General features: G+C 38.1%; 1 protein-coding gene across 1 annotated transcript; it reads left to right on the forward strand.

The window, feature by feature from the left end:
- The first annotated feature begins 64 nt into the window (after positions 1 to 64).
- spag1a (sperm associated antigen 1a) lies at positions 65 to 13,797 on the forward strand. Its single transcript, XM_084738903.1, has 10 exons — positions 65 to 113; positions 299 to 420; positions 1,323 to 1,912; positions 4,214 to 4,313; positions 4,819 to 4,971; positions 7,572 to 7,729; positions 9,809 to 9,950; positions 12,073 to 12,199; positions 12,285 to 12,422; positions 13,318 to 13,797. Exons 3-10 carry the CDS (start codon positions 1,564 to 1,566, stop codon positions 13,321 to 13,323), a joined length of 1,173 nt encoding a protein of 390 aa, XP_084595029.1. The 5' UTR covers positions 65 to 113; positions 299 to 420; positions 1,323 to 1,563; the 3' UTR covers positions 13,324 to 13,797.
- The last annotated feature ends 3,114 nt before the right edge of the window (positions 13,798 to 16,911 follow it).

Genomic DNA, 16,911 nt, shown 5'->3' on the forward strand with positions numbered 1-16,911 from the left:
ACGACACACAATTAGAAAGACTACATACCCAGAAGTCGCATAAGTGACGTCACTGACGTCTCCCGCTACGGGCTAACGTTAGCCGCTGAAGCATACAGTTATTTCCTCACAAAGTAAGGGAAGTTTCTTTTAAAATCATACGTAGATATTACCCCGTTAATTACTCTAATATCTTATTAGATGTGAATCTGTTAATTTAATCACACCCTCTGGTTCTAGGCTTTTATTAATGATCTCCTCGTTTGTATGTCTTTTTATCGTTGATTTAAAAAAAAAAACAAAAAAAAACATTAGCTAGCTGCTGAAGCTACGTTGCTTGTGTGCTTTCACACCAGGATGTAAACACAGCAGCAGGTCTTACTCGTTCTTCTGCTTCAGGGCAGATTAAAGGACCAGGAGTCGCTGGATGAAACACTTCAGGTAAGATAGCATTAGAAGGGACAGCGATATCGGTGTTAATGACGTATATTGTGCAAGACGAGAGATGTAGTTCAGTAGTTTCACATAAAACTAAACCAAAGTGCAACAAACCTGAGACAAATTACATTTTAAATTGACAAAACATGTCTACTTAGTGGCACAGTTGATTATTTTGGACCAATTAGAAAAAAAATCTTTATTTCTATATATTATTAAATATGGATGAAAACATTATGCTTGTGTGTGATTTTTTTTCACCATGTTTTTGACATTTGTAAGTGTTTTAAGTTTAAACAGATAAAAGTGCCCCAGTTTTGCACGAGTGTTGTGATTGCCTCATCTTACAAGTAGGTGTATAGAGACCACATCTCCCCAGTGGTGCAGCCTTCTCTGGGACTCCAAAGGTTAAGCATTCAAAACCACATGTGACCAAGTCCCGCTTGCCAACAATGTGACACCTCTACAGGAGGCTGTTGTGTGACTTACCATTTCTTGTTTCTTACAAGCATCAAAATACCTGCAAAATTTCTTGGACCCCGTTCATTGCTGTTTGTTGCCATATTTTTTATTATTTACATCTGTACTTTTCCTACCTTGACAAAATTTCTTCAGTGGAAAAAAACCCCAAAATGTTCAGTTTATAATGAAATGAAAATTGAAAAAGAAGCAACTTTTTAATGTTTGTGTGCGTGTAAAGAGCAAATATTTAGAAATTTAATCTTCTAAATAACAATAAAGGAGCACAGAACAATATATTATTAAAACTGTGATTAGTTGATTTCCTGTTATTTGACTAACTAACAAATTAGCTTATTTGACTTTCTCTTAGTCTGCATTAAAGTGCTTTGTACTGGCCATTTGCTCATTAATTTCGTCTGTATTCCCGTATTTTTTTCCTTCAGTTTGGCGATCAGAGCTCTTTGCTCTGAAGTCTAATCTGAGGCTGTCCCCTCAGAGCTGTCCTACTGCAGCACTGCATCGCTGAGGCACTTCCCCCCTCAGTGACGTCACAGACGACATCTCATCCAGGAGGCGTGTCCAACAGAAATCCCCTGTCAAGCACACAGATGTAGCCGCAGCTCTGCGAGAGGGAGAGGCAGGGAGGGAGGAAGAGTTTGAACACACTGCAGAGGGAGTGCAGCTATGGGGAACGCGCAGGAGAAACCCCCAGGCAGCGGAGGAGGAGGAGGAGGAAGACAGGCCACAGCAGGGAGCGGGACGAGAAGTCGGGGCGGAGGCAGGGTGGAAAAGCCCCCAGCTGACAGAGGACCAGAGAGGGGGGTGGCCAATGGCAGGGAAAACAGCCCTGCGGGTGGACAGGAGAAGCAGAGCAGCCCTGCAGTGGACACAAGTTATCTGGACGCCCCTGCTGGGTCCCTGCCTCCTCACCTGGCCCGGCTCAAGAACGAAGGGAACCACCTCTTCAAGCACGGACAGTTTGGGGACGCCCTGGAGAAGTACACAAAGGCCATTGATGGATGTGCAGAAGCAGGTGGGGGAGATATGAACAGTTTTTGTATTTTCTTAGAGAATTCACCTGATGATCAACGTTTCATCAAAAGAGAAACACCTCTGTTGTTTAGATAAATATAGGTTACAAAACATATTTTACCCTCAGTTATGTGTATGGTTAAAGAAATACTGTATTCTTAAACTTGACATAAATAATATACAGTACCACCAAATCATTTTAAATAACCTGAAGTGACAGACCAAATGCATGTCCCACGAGAGCTTAGTGCATATCACAATAAAGTACAGTTAATCGTTTATTAGTTTGGTTCATAAAATTGTAGAAATTAGTTTAAAAACTGCCCTTTGTGATTCCTTAAAACACAGATTAATTTATTCAAAATGCTTGCTTAGTCTGACTACCAGTCAAAACCTTTACAATATTCACTTTATAATCATAGCAGATGAAGTAAACTGGCAAAAAATTGAGTCTTGAGAAGCGAGAATCTGTGAATATTTAGCATTTTCCTCAGAAAAATGACAAGCAATGGCTCCATTATCAAATATTTTGTGGATTACTTTTCTGTTGTTTGACTAATTGATTGATTAACTTATTGTTTAGCATTATTCAGTAATGAAGCAGGGCTGCAACTAACAAGTATTTTCTTTATTGATGGATTAGTCCACAAAATGTTGGAAATTATTTTAAAATGCCTCATCATGATTCCATAAAACACAGACTGGCGTATTAAAAATGTCCAGCTAGCAATTCAAAAATCTAAAAGAAAAAAAAAAATCAATTTACAATAAAAGTGGATGACAGGGTTGGGTTTAATCACTTTGAAATGACAAATTGCAAAAAATGCATGTAATGTATTTAAAAACTCCATTATCCATAAATCATCATTAAAAACAAACAGACCAAACAAGTTACCATTAACAAAACTGGCAACCTGAGAGGAGCAACAGCAAACAACATACAAAATATATTAGTTATTAAAATATTTAACATATATCATATTTTAATTAATATGTAATTAAGCAATAAATGTAACTATAATGTAATTACACATGTTTTCAAATGTGATTCATGCTCATTATATGTACTTATTTAATCAGAATCAGTGGATTTCTTGCATTTTTGATTAGAAAAATGACCTAAATTGTTTGATTATTCAAACTGTTGTTGATTGATTAATTGTTTCAGTTTTAGTCAGGAGTAATCAAGTCAAACCTACGATTATAATCTTACTGCATTCAGAGCTGTGTACTTTATGTACTCATATATCTAAAAAATACCTCACTGTGCTGTGCTTTTTGGTGAAAATTAGCCTTAAAAACCAAATTTTGATGGCCAATAAATTACTGATACAGCAACAACAGATGGCACAGAGACAGACAGAAAGCCTCTCCGAGCGTCTGTGTACCAGCCATCATAAGGGTATCATATACAAGTTGTCTCAGTGTGTCATCAATCCACAAGATCCCATGTCAGTTTTGAATGCATGATGATTCCTATCATGCTGCATAATTTCCTCAAGCTTCCACAGTCCTACATCCAACAGTATGAGTACAGGTCACTTGGTAATCGCAAGTTTTTAGATTAAACATGTGGCAAAACTGCGTCTGAGACATGCAACGTCACTGGTGATTTGTGAATGCAGTGGAGTCTTGGCAGGAGACGGCCCAGCTGACCGTAGAGAGGAGTCATGTGGTCGTGTGCATGAGGCTTTTAGGTGAAATAGAATGTCACGCTGCACCTTTAAGAGCACTCAGCCAACTTTTACTCTCACAGCTGGCAGGAGGGATAGCTTTTTTTTCTGCAGCAGCACTGGAGACCGGCTTAAAACGATTAGACGAGACTTAATGTCACGGCAAAGCAAACACTTAAAGGAAAGCACTGAAAACAATTTGCCTGTTCTTTTAACATATGGAAGAGTTTCAGCGCTGTTGGCATCAGTTTCTGGCCACTGACTGATGCTCTGCTGGTGGTTGTGAAACTGCAGCAGAGACTCAGAGGAGACAGGACAGAGTAGATAATGACTCCATCAGAGGGACCAATAGCACAGCCATTCATCTGTCTCCCACTCACCCCCTCAGCATCTCTGGGCAATCTGCACTTTAAATTGAGCTGTCTCTGTTGTCCTATTTTCTCCTTCGTATGGGCCTCTTAAAACTGCAGCTGCAAAATGCAGCAGAAGTTTAGAAGAGCTTCTCTGAATATGAAGCACTAGCTTGTCTTTATACCTGTGGGTTTTATTGAGATAAAAGATGATTGTGGTGTCCTTTCAGTGTCTGGTCTTTTAGATAAATGTGTTGTCATTGTTGTTCGCCCCTGCAGGCATTGATAGTCCAGAGGACCTGTGTATCCTCCACTCCAACAGAGCAGCCTGTTACCTAAAGGATGGAAACAGCGCAGATTGCATACAGGACTGTACCAAGTACGTGACAAGTGTCAGCAGCTCTGTGCATGTGTGTGATCATTTGCAAATGTACTTTGTGCTTGTTAATATCCATTTCAATGTAGTTTACGTCAGATTTAAAGGAAAGGTTCACCCAAAAATGAAAATTCAATCATTATAATCAGTTTTTAAACAGAAGAAATCAACTGAAAGAAAACACAAAATGCCTCCATACTGCTAGTCTGCTGTGAACCAAGTCTCCTAAAGCCCCGACATACCAAGTTGACTTGAAATATACCATTTACACCATGTTTTTAGCCTAAATCTTCACTGTGGATCTGTGTGTTCGCACAAGCGAACAACATGTCGGGGTAATAAATACACTATGTTACTGTTTGTGGTGTCAGGAGGCTGCAGGAATCCCTCTGTTTGATAGTAAAACACTCACTCACATGTTTATGAATGGAGAGCTACAGATTAAACCTGTGCATAGCAGGTGTAGACAGTTTGATCCTCTGTCTGTGTGTCTCTCTGATCCTCTTAGGGCTTTGGAGCTGCAGCCCTACTCCCTGAAGCCCCTGCTACGCAGAGCTATGGCCTATGAGTCACTGGAGCGCTACAGAAAGGCCTATGTGGATTATAAGACGGTCCTGCAGATAGACACCGGGGTGCAGGCTGCTCACGACAGCGTCCACAGGTCAGCTGAAAATTAGGATCCACATCTTCCCGGGGTCCATAAAAACACACACACACAGAGACAAGACAAGCTCCTGACAATACAATAATCCAAAAAAACCATCCAATGATATCCAATGACTTCAATTATAGATATTAGTGTTCCTTTAAATACTTCTTTACTGTTTACTGATTACATTGCAATTTACTTTGGGATTACTCAGGTATACCAGTAGCATTATTGTATTTTAAGTAGTTTATAATGGTTTAAATTCTTAATCTTACTCAGTATGTTATTCCCTTAGCCATTCTTTGGATTATCCAACGTAATGACAAGTTAATTACTACATTTCTTCCATGTACACTTAAACTGCACATAAGAAACAGTTGCTTCCTGATGTATCTTTTCTAATCACTCTTTTTATGACAACACTCAGGTGTCCATCATTTTATAGACTTAGTTTATTAATCTTGTGCCATCAAGACCATGGCGTTTGCACATTTTCATTCAGTCAAAGAAACAAAGACCAACTGGTCCATACAACAGACTGGATGAAAGAAACTGCTTGTGGGGCTGGAAAAACACAGCCCTGGAGTTTTTATGGCCAGGTGTGCCTTTCCAGGGTTAAAGGGATAGTTCGGATTATTGAAATGGGGTTGTGTGAGGTACTTATTTATAGTCAGTGTGTTAACTACTGTAGACTGAAGCTAAGTAATGAACTGCTGTGGAAAAGGTCAGAAACAAAAGGTATTTTAGCCACTTAAAAAACTTCCTGTCCTACCTTAGGGTGTGCTATCTAAGTAAAGGCATAAAAGGCCTGAAAATATCTTTACAAATAGTTTTATCAGTTTAAGTTTACACTGTATGTAGAATATTTTCACTGCTTTACTGTGGAGATGACTGTATATAAGCCAGATATCGTTCTTTGTAAACCAACCAGATTCCATTGGCAAAATCAGTGATTTCACCTCCCAGAACATGTTGGTGGTCTACTGTTAATTTGTTTCTATTATTATGCGACTTTGGTGTTTCAAAAGGTTAATTCGGATTTACTGAAGTCACACCATAAAATACAGATTTTTTTTGTAGGTGGGATGTTTTTTAAGTGGCTAAAATACATTTTGTCGCTGACCCTGTCCACATCAGTGCATTGCCTTGATTCCATGTTAATACTCCTTCTCTGCTTCTCCAGACTGGGAGCATGCTGACCACCATCTGCTGTAAATAATACACTGAGTAACATTAAATACCTCATACAACCCCACTTCAAATAATCTGAACTTTCCCTTTACAACAACACCTGTTGAGTCGAGACAAGGACAGTGTGTCAAGTTCATACTATATACTAACTATATACAGTTTGTAATCTTTTACTCTGTTGTTGCAGTTTGTATAGAGGAACTAAACATACATTTGTCATTAAAACTCGTCAGAATGCCACTACTAATCAAGATGTCACAAAGAGACAGCAAAATGTTTTTCCAAAATATATTTATTTGTGAGCTAATTTATTTTCTGTGGTGTTCCTGACGCTGTTTCACCACCAACACACAATAAGGTTTCATCAAGAAACAGCTACACGTATTAATTTTTTAAAGGGCCCATTCACTCCTGCTCCAACCCCCACAGATGTTTTCACCTACTCACTAACCTTTTTCATAGAGGACACTGTCACACTGTCATGGTTTAGTGGGAAGCTTGAATAGAAAACCAGTGATATTAGTAACACCTCTGCTTTTCCTTTTATGACAAGTCAAAATGTCTGTTGATGTCCAGTTAAATCTCCTGTTAGCTGTGTTGCACTGTAATCACAAACAAGGTGTAACCTGTCAGACTGAAAACACCTGTCAGTTTTCCTTTTTGCCTCCCTCTGCGTGGAAAATATGATGTATTATCTAGACTGCCCAAAATGTTATAAGCTTACAAGTTTTTTTCACTGGCAATTCATCGGTCATACAGTCTGCATTACTAACATGCATCTTGGCCAAACAGTTAATCTCACCATCGAAACTCACTCAGACCACCAAAACACTTATTACATATCTCAAAATGAGTTTGTTCAACTTAAACAATCCTCACTCAGAAAGCGTACATTGTCACTCATGACACACTGAACTACAAACACTAAGAACCAGGAGTGTTACATAGATGATGAAGTTTAAATGATTCAATGTGGTTGTTGCAGAAATGCACACAATGTTTTCTAACAGTTTTGAAAACAGTGCGTCAGCATTTTAAATATGTGCTGCTAATATAAAGTGTTTTGTAGATGGTAGAATATGAATGAAAGAACAAATTCTGTGATCAATGAAAGCATTTTGTGTGAAATCAATGAAAAATGACTCACAGTCTGGTCCACATAGATTTCTGTTTCATTGACTGTATGAGGAGTTTTGACAATGTGACTCCAGTTTTTGCATGTTAGCATTTGAAAAAACAAAACAAAACTGTGAATATATGTGCATTTTTTCACTTGAACTTTTCACAATGTAAACTGTCCAACTGTGAGTTTATCTAAAGTTTAATGAACCCTGCAGTAGAAGGAGCACGGTTAATCCAGCGAATTGCCAAAGCGCGCTCATGCTCATACTGTACGTTGTCCTCTGCGTGTCTCCTGCCAGGATCACCAAGCTGCTCATCGAGCAGGACGGACCTGGGTGGAGAGAGAAACTTCCAGAGATCCCTGTGGTCCCTCTGTCTGTCCAGCAGCAACACAGAGAGAAACCAGTCAGCATAGAAGTGGCTCAAGCCCGAGCCGCCAGGGCTGCACAGGAAGAAGGTCAGTGACATCACTTCCTCTTAGGGTGTTATATGGTGCTTTTTAAAAAAAAAAAAAAAAGTGTTAAGGGTTTATAACCTCCTAGTTTCCCCCCTAAACTCACACATTAGGAGACATATTTTCTTGCTCAAACATGCAAACGATGCAAACTTCTTAATGTTGTTCATTATTCTTTCCAGTATCGCCTAAATGAACTGCGAGTAGTAAAATAAGTACGGAGAGCAGCAGCAGAAGTCAGTTGGTGAAAGTCAGTGTGTAAATGCTGAGCAGTGGTGGAAGCATTCCTGATGTCAGTGTGTGTGTGTGTGTGTGTGTGTGTGTGTGTGTGTGTCTGGGTGGATCATCAATAATGCAGAGGGAAGGCGATCCACACAGAGTGTAGTGCTGCTGTAATGGAACAATCCAGGTCAGGTTTCCTCCTCGCACAGACCAGAAGGCTCCACATGGATCATATATTTATTCTAATATATTTAAATACATGTAGTGGAGTGAATAGGCTAAATGAACTAGCAAATAGATTTCTTCATTTGAATGCATTACACACAATTTCCATACAGAGGATTTGAATCTTACATGAATAGAGCACCTGACCTGCACAGACACACACATTTACACACTCACACATATATGAACACTTCATGACTGTTAGCACACTGACAGTCAGAACTGAACTCATCTCAGAATAGCACACGGCTGTTGCTGGGGAAACAGATGGGAAGTGGTTCAACTTCACTGTTTAACACTTCATATACGTTAGTTAAATCGTGTTTTGTCTCAGCAAATTTTATGCCTTAAAGGATAAAATACTATGAAATAACAACTTCTGCCCTTCTGACAATAGACTCTTAGTAAGATTTTGCTTTGATTTACCGAATTCAGATTGCAGCAGCTCATTGCTATTTGCTCTATATGGTTGTGTTGTGAGTAATAAATGGTTGCGTTTCCTCAGCTGCAGACTTTTTCAGTCCAGCATCACTCTCTCAAACTGTCGTAGTTGAAATCAGGGGTCTTAATACAGAAAAAAAAAATCCTAAATGCTCGTCTAATCTTAATTTAAGTTTCTAAGTTAGGAAAATCGTTTTTTCCTATTACAGAAGCAATTCCTAAATTCATGATTGTGTCCTGTCCGATCTCAGGCCTCATATCTTAGCTTAAGAAATCCTAACTAGAGCTGTAACCTTGATTTATCAGTCTGTACTCATCCTGTTATGTCTGTAACTGTGTTTAAAATGCTCACTTCACTCTTCACTGCCTGGCTTGTGGATAGACAAGAAAAGACAGGTGTTCAATTTTAGCTTTGACGACTCAGGGGAATTAATTGTGTCCTGGAGGAGAAGAAGCACCACCTTTCTTGGGAGTTTTAAGGAAGTTTTCTCGCCAATTATCGATAAACCCACTGATATATTCCCATTAATATGTGGTCTGGGAAATTTAAGCATCATCACCTCCCTCGGTTCTGATGAATTAAAAATCATAAACTGTCAGTCTGCCACCTTCAGAGAGGCTTCAGACTTTTGGTTTAGATGAGTTTGTGATTTTCTCTACAACTGTAGCGCTGCCATTTCTGACAGGTAGCCTACAGATTGAGTGTATTGTGTATTGACTTCCCTCCAGAGGAACGGAGCGTACATATGCACGGCGAGTGTGGATTTGAAGCCACGCTCTGACATTTTTTATCTCTCCGTGTGTCTGTGTATGTGTCCATGTTTCCCTAAGTCATTAGATATAGCGTCTCTCTCAGCACAGCAGACGGCTCAGTAAGCAGGAGTCTGGTCCATTCAGACTCAGCCTGATGGATGTATTGATCACTCCTGAAAAAGTCCACCGAACTGATGGGAAAAGCTTCTTCAAAGACAAACAATATTCAGTGCAGTCTGTCCTGGCATGTCGAATGTGTCCATAACCGCCACTGACACTGAAATCACCAGTTATTGACTATTGTATTCATGCTTCTAGACTTTCATCATTATTTATAATTTGCTATGTTTATTATTATACACCAACATACCACGGCCTCTTTATATGTGAAAACCTACTTGGCATTAAACCTCAGATTCTGATTCTGATTTCTGCCAACAGCCAGAAGAAAAGAGGCTCAATGTACTTTACTGAAACGGGAAGGAAATGATCTGGTCAAGAAAGGACAGTTCCAGGAGGCTCTGCAGAAGTACAGTGAATGTCTCAGCTTAAAAACTGACGAATGTGCGCTGTACACAAACAGGTAGGTGTGAACCAGCCACAGGTTGAAGAGGTATTCACATCCTTTACTTAAAGGTCCAGTGTGTACAATGTATGTGGATTTATGGGCAGAATATAGGAGAAAAGGAATATAACATTCATAAGTATGTTTTCATTAGTGTATAATCACCTGAAGAGAAGAACGGTTGTGTTTTTGTTACCTTGGAATGAGCCGGTTATCTACAGAGGGCGCAGTACCTTAATGTGTATGTTGTATCTAACTGCCGTAGATTTTTTAGGTTAATCTCATTTTAACTACTTTATATACTGTTGAGTAATTTAATCACTATTCTTTGCGATCATCGTATGTTTGTGGTGGTTGGCTGTGGTGTAGTCAAAAACAGACTTGTTTTTGGTGTTGTGACAAGAAAGAAGCTTAAGAAAGTAGGAGGATTTTCCAAACCCATGAACACTGAAGGCTACAATATGTAACATTTCGACATTAAAATGTGATTAAAATGATCTAAAAATCCAAAACACATGTTATATATATTGTTTACTTGTATATTTATGTTACTCCGAATATTTCCACCTAAGGTCGAAAGCAGAGAAAAGTTTATTCAAGGTAATGGTACATTTGTAATCTAAAAAGTAATTGGTAACTAAAGCTGTCAGACAAATGTAGTGAAGAAAAAAGTACAATATCTGCCTCTGTGTTGTAGTGAAGTAGAAGTATAAAGTTGCATTAAGTGGAAATACTCAAATAAAATTCAAGTATCTGGAATTTGTACTTGATTACAGTATTTGAGTACATTGCATCACCAGAACCTTTCTTGCAGTCCTTCTTGCACACATTGTCGGATTGTTTTATCTTTGTGACGGTGAGAATTTCATCATGTTGAATCACTCCTGGATTAAACTCTGAAAGAATCAGCGCCTGCTTTAGAGGCACAGGTAGACACTGTGCTGTCGGTACAACACAGGTTCAAGAGTCTAATTTAATTTAATTTTCTGTGGACATCTTGGTTTCTACATTTTGAAGGTTTCTAATTAATAAGCTGATACAACAGTCTTCCTGCTGTCTTGAAATCAAGCAGTGGCTCCAGAGTTGATATTTTATTGTGATGCTACATGCTTACATCTTATTTATCTGGTTATAAAAACACTCATTTGATGTTACAGATATAGAGATCGTCTCAGAGCTTCAGATAAACTGATGGTCTTCTTTATGGACAGTATAATAAGAGGAACAGTAGAGGGCACCACACGATCATCATCATCATCATCATGTCAGCTCCAGTCTGTATCATCAGATTTAATACTGCTGTGAAAGTTTTACAACAGATCTTATGATTGTCTGACTACCAGACATGAGTTATATATGAAATCAGTTTAACTTTTGTTTTATTACTTTTTTTTTTAGTTGTGGTCTGGATGTTGTTTCAGATTTACCAGCTGTGTTGAGCAGAAAGGCGCAAATATTTATATTTTTATTAATCTACAATATCAAACATACATGTTATCATTAGATTAGAAAACTTCTGAATTTCTTTTGCAGAAAAGCTGATATGCTTGCAAATTGGAGCGTAAATATCAGAGTACCATAAAATAAAAATAAAAATAAAAAAAGTAACACGGTGAACAAATAAAATAACATGCTGAGCAAGTAGGAAAATGGATGATCAGATAGTAACAGTGGCGTAGGAAGGATTTAACTTGTTTTTTGTTGTCATCAGTTGTTTTTTTTTTTTGCATTGTTTTGTTATTGTTGTTAGTTTTATGGTCTTTTGTTTGTTTGTTTTGTTGTCTTGTTAAATATGATCTGGTGTAGAAAGAGTATGAATTATAAGCTGCAGCTTCAGCAAAAAAAGTCCTTTTTTGGACTGCAGTAAAGTTACTTCATTGTGATGTTTTGACTGCATTATTTAAGTATCTGCCAGTTTTTGTAAGAGGCTGTGTATTTATGTATATGAGTCTGGAGCTTTATACATAATGAAAACATTTCCATTTGCAGTAAAGTAGAAGTAAAGCAGCTTTTTCAGATTGAGCAACACCAGGCCACAACTTCTGATACCAGTTTACCATCACCTGTAGCAGGATCCTGAATGGCAGAACTGGACATGCTGTTTCTCTGAGTCCTCGTCCTCTTTTCTCCACTTCTTTAGAGCCATTTGCTTCCTGAAACTGAATTGCTTTGAAGAGGCCAAGCAGGACTGTGACTCTGCTCTGCAGCTGGAGCCGAACAACAAGAAAGCTTTCTACAGACGAGCGCTGGCTTATAAAGGTTTACAGGTGACATAAACACGCACATTCACTCCATTGAAGCAGTTACATTAGAAGAGCTTTTGCATCAATGCTATGATAATATTTGTGTTAGGATTACCTGTCGGCCAGCAGTGACCTGCAGGAAGTCCTCCAGCTGGACCCGAACGTCCGTGAGGCCGAGCAGGAGCTGGAGGTGGTGACGGGCCTGCTGAGACAGAGTCTGATGGACAGCACTGCACACACACCAAGGGTAAAAGATGCTCTATATGCACACACACAAACCTCTTCAAGAACCAGTTCTGTGATTCCTATGGAAAAATTGGCATTAAATTTGAATTTGCTAGAGGGTGCCTTGCAGTTTTTGGTAATTTTTTGTTTGCATCCCTATCCACAAACGTAATTTTAGCCCAGGAAGCTCATAATCAAACATATTTGGAAACAGCACTCTCAAACATGTCTCAGCCTCTCTGAATATGAGTTTTTCAGACCAGATTTATGTCATTTTTTGTCAACACTATCAGACACAAAGATTGCATGTTATTGTCATCATTTAGTTCAGCAGAGATGTTATTCAACTAAACCATCTTTCTTATTTACTAATCTTAAAATGAATTAAAAATAACAGACTTTGAATGGCTTCAATTTAGATTTTTTTAGATCCTCATTTGCATTTTATGTCCATGAGATATTACTAGTTTAAATAAAAGTCATCTTTTGAATTTAAATAGAAGACATTATATTCCTTCAAAATTATCAATGACAGTGAGAAGCATTTAAAAGCACAATGTCGTAAATCCAGCTATCTCAGTTACAGGTGCGCTGGAAAGTGTCACTTTAGTCTTGTGAGAGGAAAATCCTGCACAATTTTAGTGTTGATTAAGTTCCAGAGGGACTGAAACTTCAGTGTCATTAATTAATAAGTTATGATGCTGAGCAAGAGCAGTGTGCGGGATTTTGTTTTCACAAAACCACAATATAGAAGAAGCATGTACTGTATGTCAGGGATTTGGCATGGAAGTGAAATGTCAGGAGAAAATGCTAAATCATTGAAAGTACAAACTTATTTACGTACCAAAACCTTAAAAAGAAAAGATATACTGGAAAAAAAAAATCCCACCAACTGACTTTTGCTAATTTTCCTCCAGGTTTGATGTTTGTGCAGCAGTATGGAGGCAGAAGAGTGGAACAGGTGTGGACACGAACTGTACTGTCCCAGTTAATGGAGGAAAATGACTTTTAAAGCCATCAGCTGTAGTAAGTAAGACTTGTAAAAATGGAAAATGACTGGTATTAACTCCTGGGACGGGCTTCTGGGACGACCAGCTCTCTTTCAGCTCTGCACCATCTGCAGCGTGTGCAAAACCGCACCATAACTCCTGAGTACACTACCTTACATAACGGGCAGCTTTGGCTAATGTCAAGGTACTCATGTACTCTGCTTGCACTAAAAATCATTCACATAAGATGTAATGTACTGTACATACAGACGCGTAACAGGCTGCAGAGCGCTGTTATAATGGCGGAGTAACACGGGGAAACAAAGAGTGTATTAATGTGTGCCTTATTGAGATTTCTACCACAGTCTGGATGAAATACGCCAAGATTAAATGTTTTATTTTGTGTTAAAGAGGTCGTGTTTGGTTACAAAATGGTTCACTGAGCTCATGACAAAAAATCACAGACAGAATCTGATTCAACTGAACTGTATTATATGTAGAGATAAGGAATTTAAGAAGGTCCATTTCAGCTATTTCAAGACATTTGTCATTGTTTACATGTATTATCTTTACAGCTGCTACTAAAAAAACACAAGCCAACAACTCGCAATTTCACTGTAAGTTAAGATGATAAAATAATGATTTAGTTAAAATTCCTATAAATCCTGAGCTCATTGTTTTAGTGAACTTCCAGCTCCTGAAGTTAGCGTTACACGTTACTGAATCACGTACTGTAAGACTTATTGCAGGTCTCAGGTTCAGTCTTGAATGTAACCAAGATGACTGTGTGTCTTTGTGTGTGAATAGGTGTACAGTATTTACATTTGAAAAGTCTCATATCAGAATACTTTTAATTTTTTTAATGCATCCTTGGTGACTTTTTCCGTACGTGTGAGCCCGTCCAGCTGCAACAAGGAACAAGACAAGGATGTCCGTTTTCACCCGTTTTATTTGCTCTGAATCCGTCACAGCACCCATTCAACAAAGATCAAATATACTTTGTATTAAACGTGCAGTCCGAACAAAAGCGAAGTAATCTGCAGGGTGACACATGATTTGACTGCTTGCAATCTGGTCTGTTAAACATTAATTGGCATGCAGCTGGTTGGGAAACTTCACCTGAAGACAGCAGCCCCTGACTATTAAGTGCATCTAAAAATTCAGGCTGAATCAAGTTAAACCTGTTACAATGATTTTTTAACTGGTTTAACAGTCTCAGTTTATTATTCATGCCTCATCATGACCTACATGAGTAAACAAGACCATCAATGAGAAGCCTGGACATTTCTATGAGGTTATTCTTTGTGTCAGCCACCACAGTGGATCCTCCTTGAAATCAAACTAAATGGTTTATGAATTATATTATGAATGGTGGAGCCCCTGTTTACATTTTCCCAGGTAAAGTTACAGTGAGCATAGATGGGCAAAATTACAAAAGACAGATACTTGCTCATTAAATATACAAATAAAACACAGGTATGGAAAATGTAAATACAAGTAATTTCTACAACTTGAAAATACAAGAAAACATTTTATACAAACCGATATTATCACATTTTTTTTTAAGTAGCCTCAATATGAGTCTGACCTTAAGGTCCACCTCCAGTGATGTTTTAAACAATAAAAAAAATGCTCTATTTATTTATTTATTTGCAAAATGAGTGCAATATCTTGTTAAAATTGCTTACATATAGCTCTACACCTTGCTTTGATTTAGTATTTAAAAACTCATGACATCTCCACACCCCCGACACCCACCCCTACCCCTAAGTAGCTGCACCTGGATCAGGCGTGGTGTTCACTACTGATTTGTCTCATAACACATGATAAACACCACATGAACACATGAACAAGGTTTAAAACATGATTTTCACTGGAGGGGATTTTTTTTTTTTTTTTTTGCCCAACAAAATACAAATCACATTTTAAATACATTAATAAAATACATTCAATATAAATACTGCCCATCTCTGACAGTGAGTAGTGTGTTAGACATTTAAAAAGAATCAGGAGACTTTTGTTTAGATAATTTTATTTTTGACATTATATTTTGTGATTACGGTGGCACTATCACTTTTGTTGCTTTAAGTTTTACCTACTCTCACAGTCAAAGACAACATAAAAGGTTGAACAAACTCCTCAATTTGCCATTTGGCAAGACATTAAGAGTCGAGATGAATATTTGCAACTGAGGTCTAATAAGGTCAACTAGCTTTTTTTATACACCAGCCTCATCGTCCTCCTCAGAGTGGTTTAAAAAAAAATTATAGTGATGCATGCTGCACACGCACAGGTGTTTCCCCTTTATTTGCCTATTTGTAGCTCCCCTTAGGTCTGTGTGGCTCTGTGAAGACAGATTGATTGTCAGCTGCTGTACTTTACTCACCTGGGACAAATTACTTTTGTCACTGCAGTTAGAAGACTGAATTTCATGACACTTAAGGTCCCATTCCATTTAGTGCAGCAGAGCCTTTCCAGTCAGCCAACATGCACGACAGCAGCACCCTGACTCTGTTTAACCTGAGTGGAACAGAACTTTTAATTAGTTTCATTGGTAACACCTGTGTTAATTCATGTCAATATGGTTGCTGTGAAAAACGTACAGGAGAAGTCTAATTAACCAAAATGACTAAAAACTGCTGTGAGTGTGTGTGTGTGTGTGTGTACAGGGCCTTTAAATACCCTTCTTTTAAATATCCCAGACAAAGAAATGTAAATCTTTGTACAGCACAATGTGCCACAACTTTTACGTCATTCAGTTTGAGGTATTTATGTATTAATTCTCCTTATCCCATCTTATTTTACATATTACCCAGTTTTTTCTTTGCTTGTATTGTTGCATAAAAATCTCAACTAAATAAAAACACTCAATAGGAGGTTTGAGGTGTTGCTTCATGGAATGTAAAGAGCATGTACTGTATGTAAATAGTTTGAATGCACATGTAAATAATAAACTGCTATGTGGATGCTTTGATGAGCCTTTGTCTCTGAGACTTCAGAACGTTAATTAAAAGGGTAAACTTAATGAGCATCTAGAGGGAATTAACAAAAATACTGCAACTAAATTGGTAAAAAAAAAGTAGTCACTTATAACATGTACATAATAAAGTTAAACCACACGTGTTAAGCTTGACAAAAGGTTTACAAGGAACCCATTATTTTCATGCCAAAATATACAAAATATACAGACAAGAGGATTGATTGAGAGTTTTATTCTTTAAGGATATGCACTTACATGCACATTATAAAGCAAATAATTAGGGAATATATACTTTTTCAAATAGCATAAGCTTATTTTGTCCAAGTTAGAAAATAGACCTGGCACTCGTCTTCAAATAATAATATAAAACTCACAGGAATTTAACAGGCATTTTAACAGAAGGAACATAAACGGGGTGGGAAAATTATCCTGCAGCTGGAGGCTTTTGAGGTGCACTGAGACTCTTTTAGTCAACACCACAGCTTCTCTGATGACCAACTATTTACTCCCAGACGGCTCACGCTGAGCGCGGCCGGTTGACA

Source organism: Lutjanus erythropterus, chromosome 16 (assembly GCF_056507025.1).
Source record: "Lutjanus erythropterus isolate fLutEry1 chromosome 16, fLutEry1.hap2, whole genome shotgun sequence".
NCBI classification, from domain to species: domain Eukaryota; kingdom Metazoa; phylum Chordata; class Actinopteri; order Lutjaniformes; family Lutjanidae; genus Lutjanus; species Lutjanus erythropterus.

Excerpts from the sequence above, each read along its gene's own strand:
- spag1a (XM_084738903.1), top strand. The coding sequence starts at position 1,564 with ATGGGGAACGCGCAGGAGAAACCCCCAGGCAGCGGAGGAGGAGGAGGA. Across the intron at positions 7,730-9,808 it reads CAGGGCTGCACAGGAAGAAG|CCAGAAGAAAAGAGGCTCAA; the intron begins GTCAGTGACATC and ends TTCTGCCAACAG. Across the intron at positions 9,951-12,072 it reads TGTGCGCTGTACACAAACAG|AGCCATTTGCTTCCTGAAAC; the intron begins GTAGGTGTGAAC and ends CCACTTCTTTAG.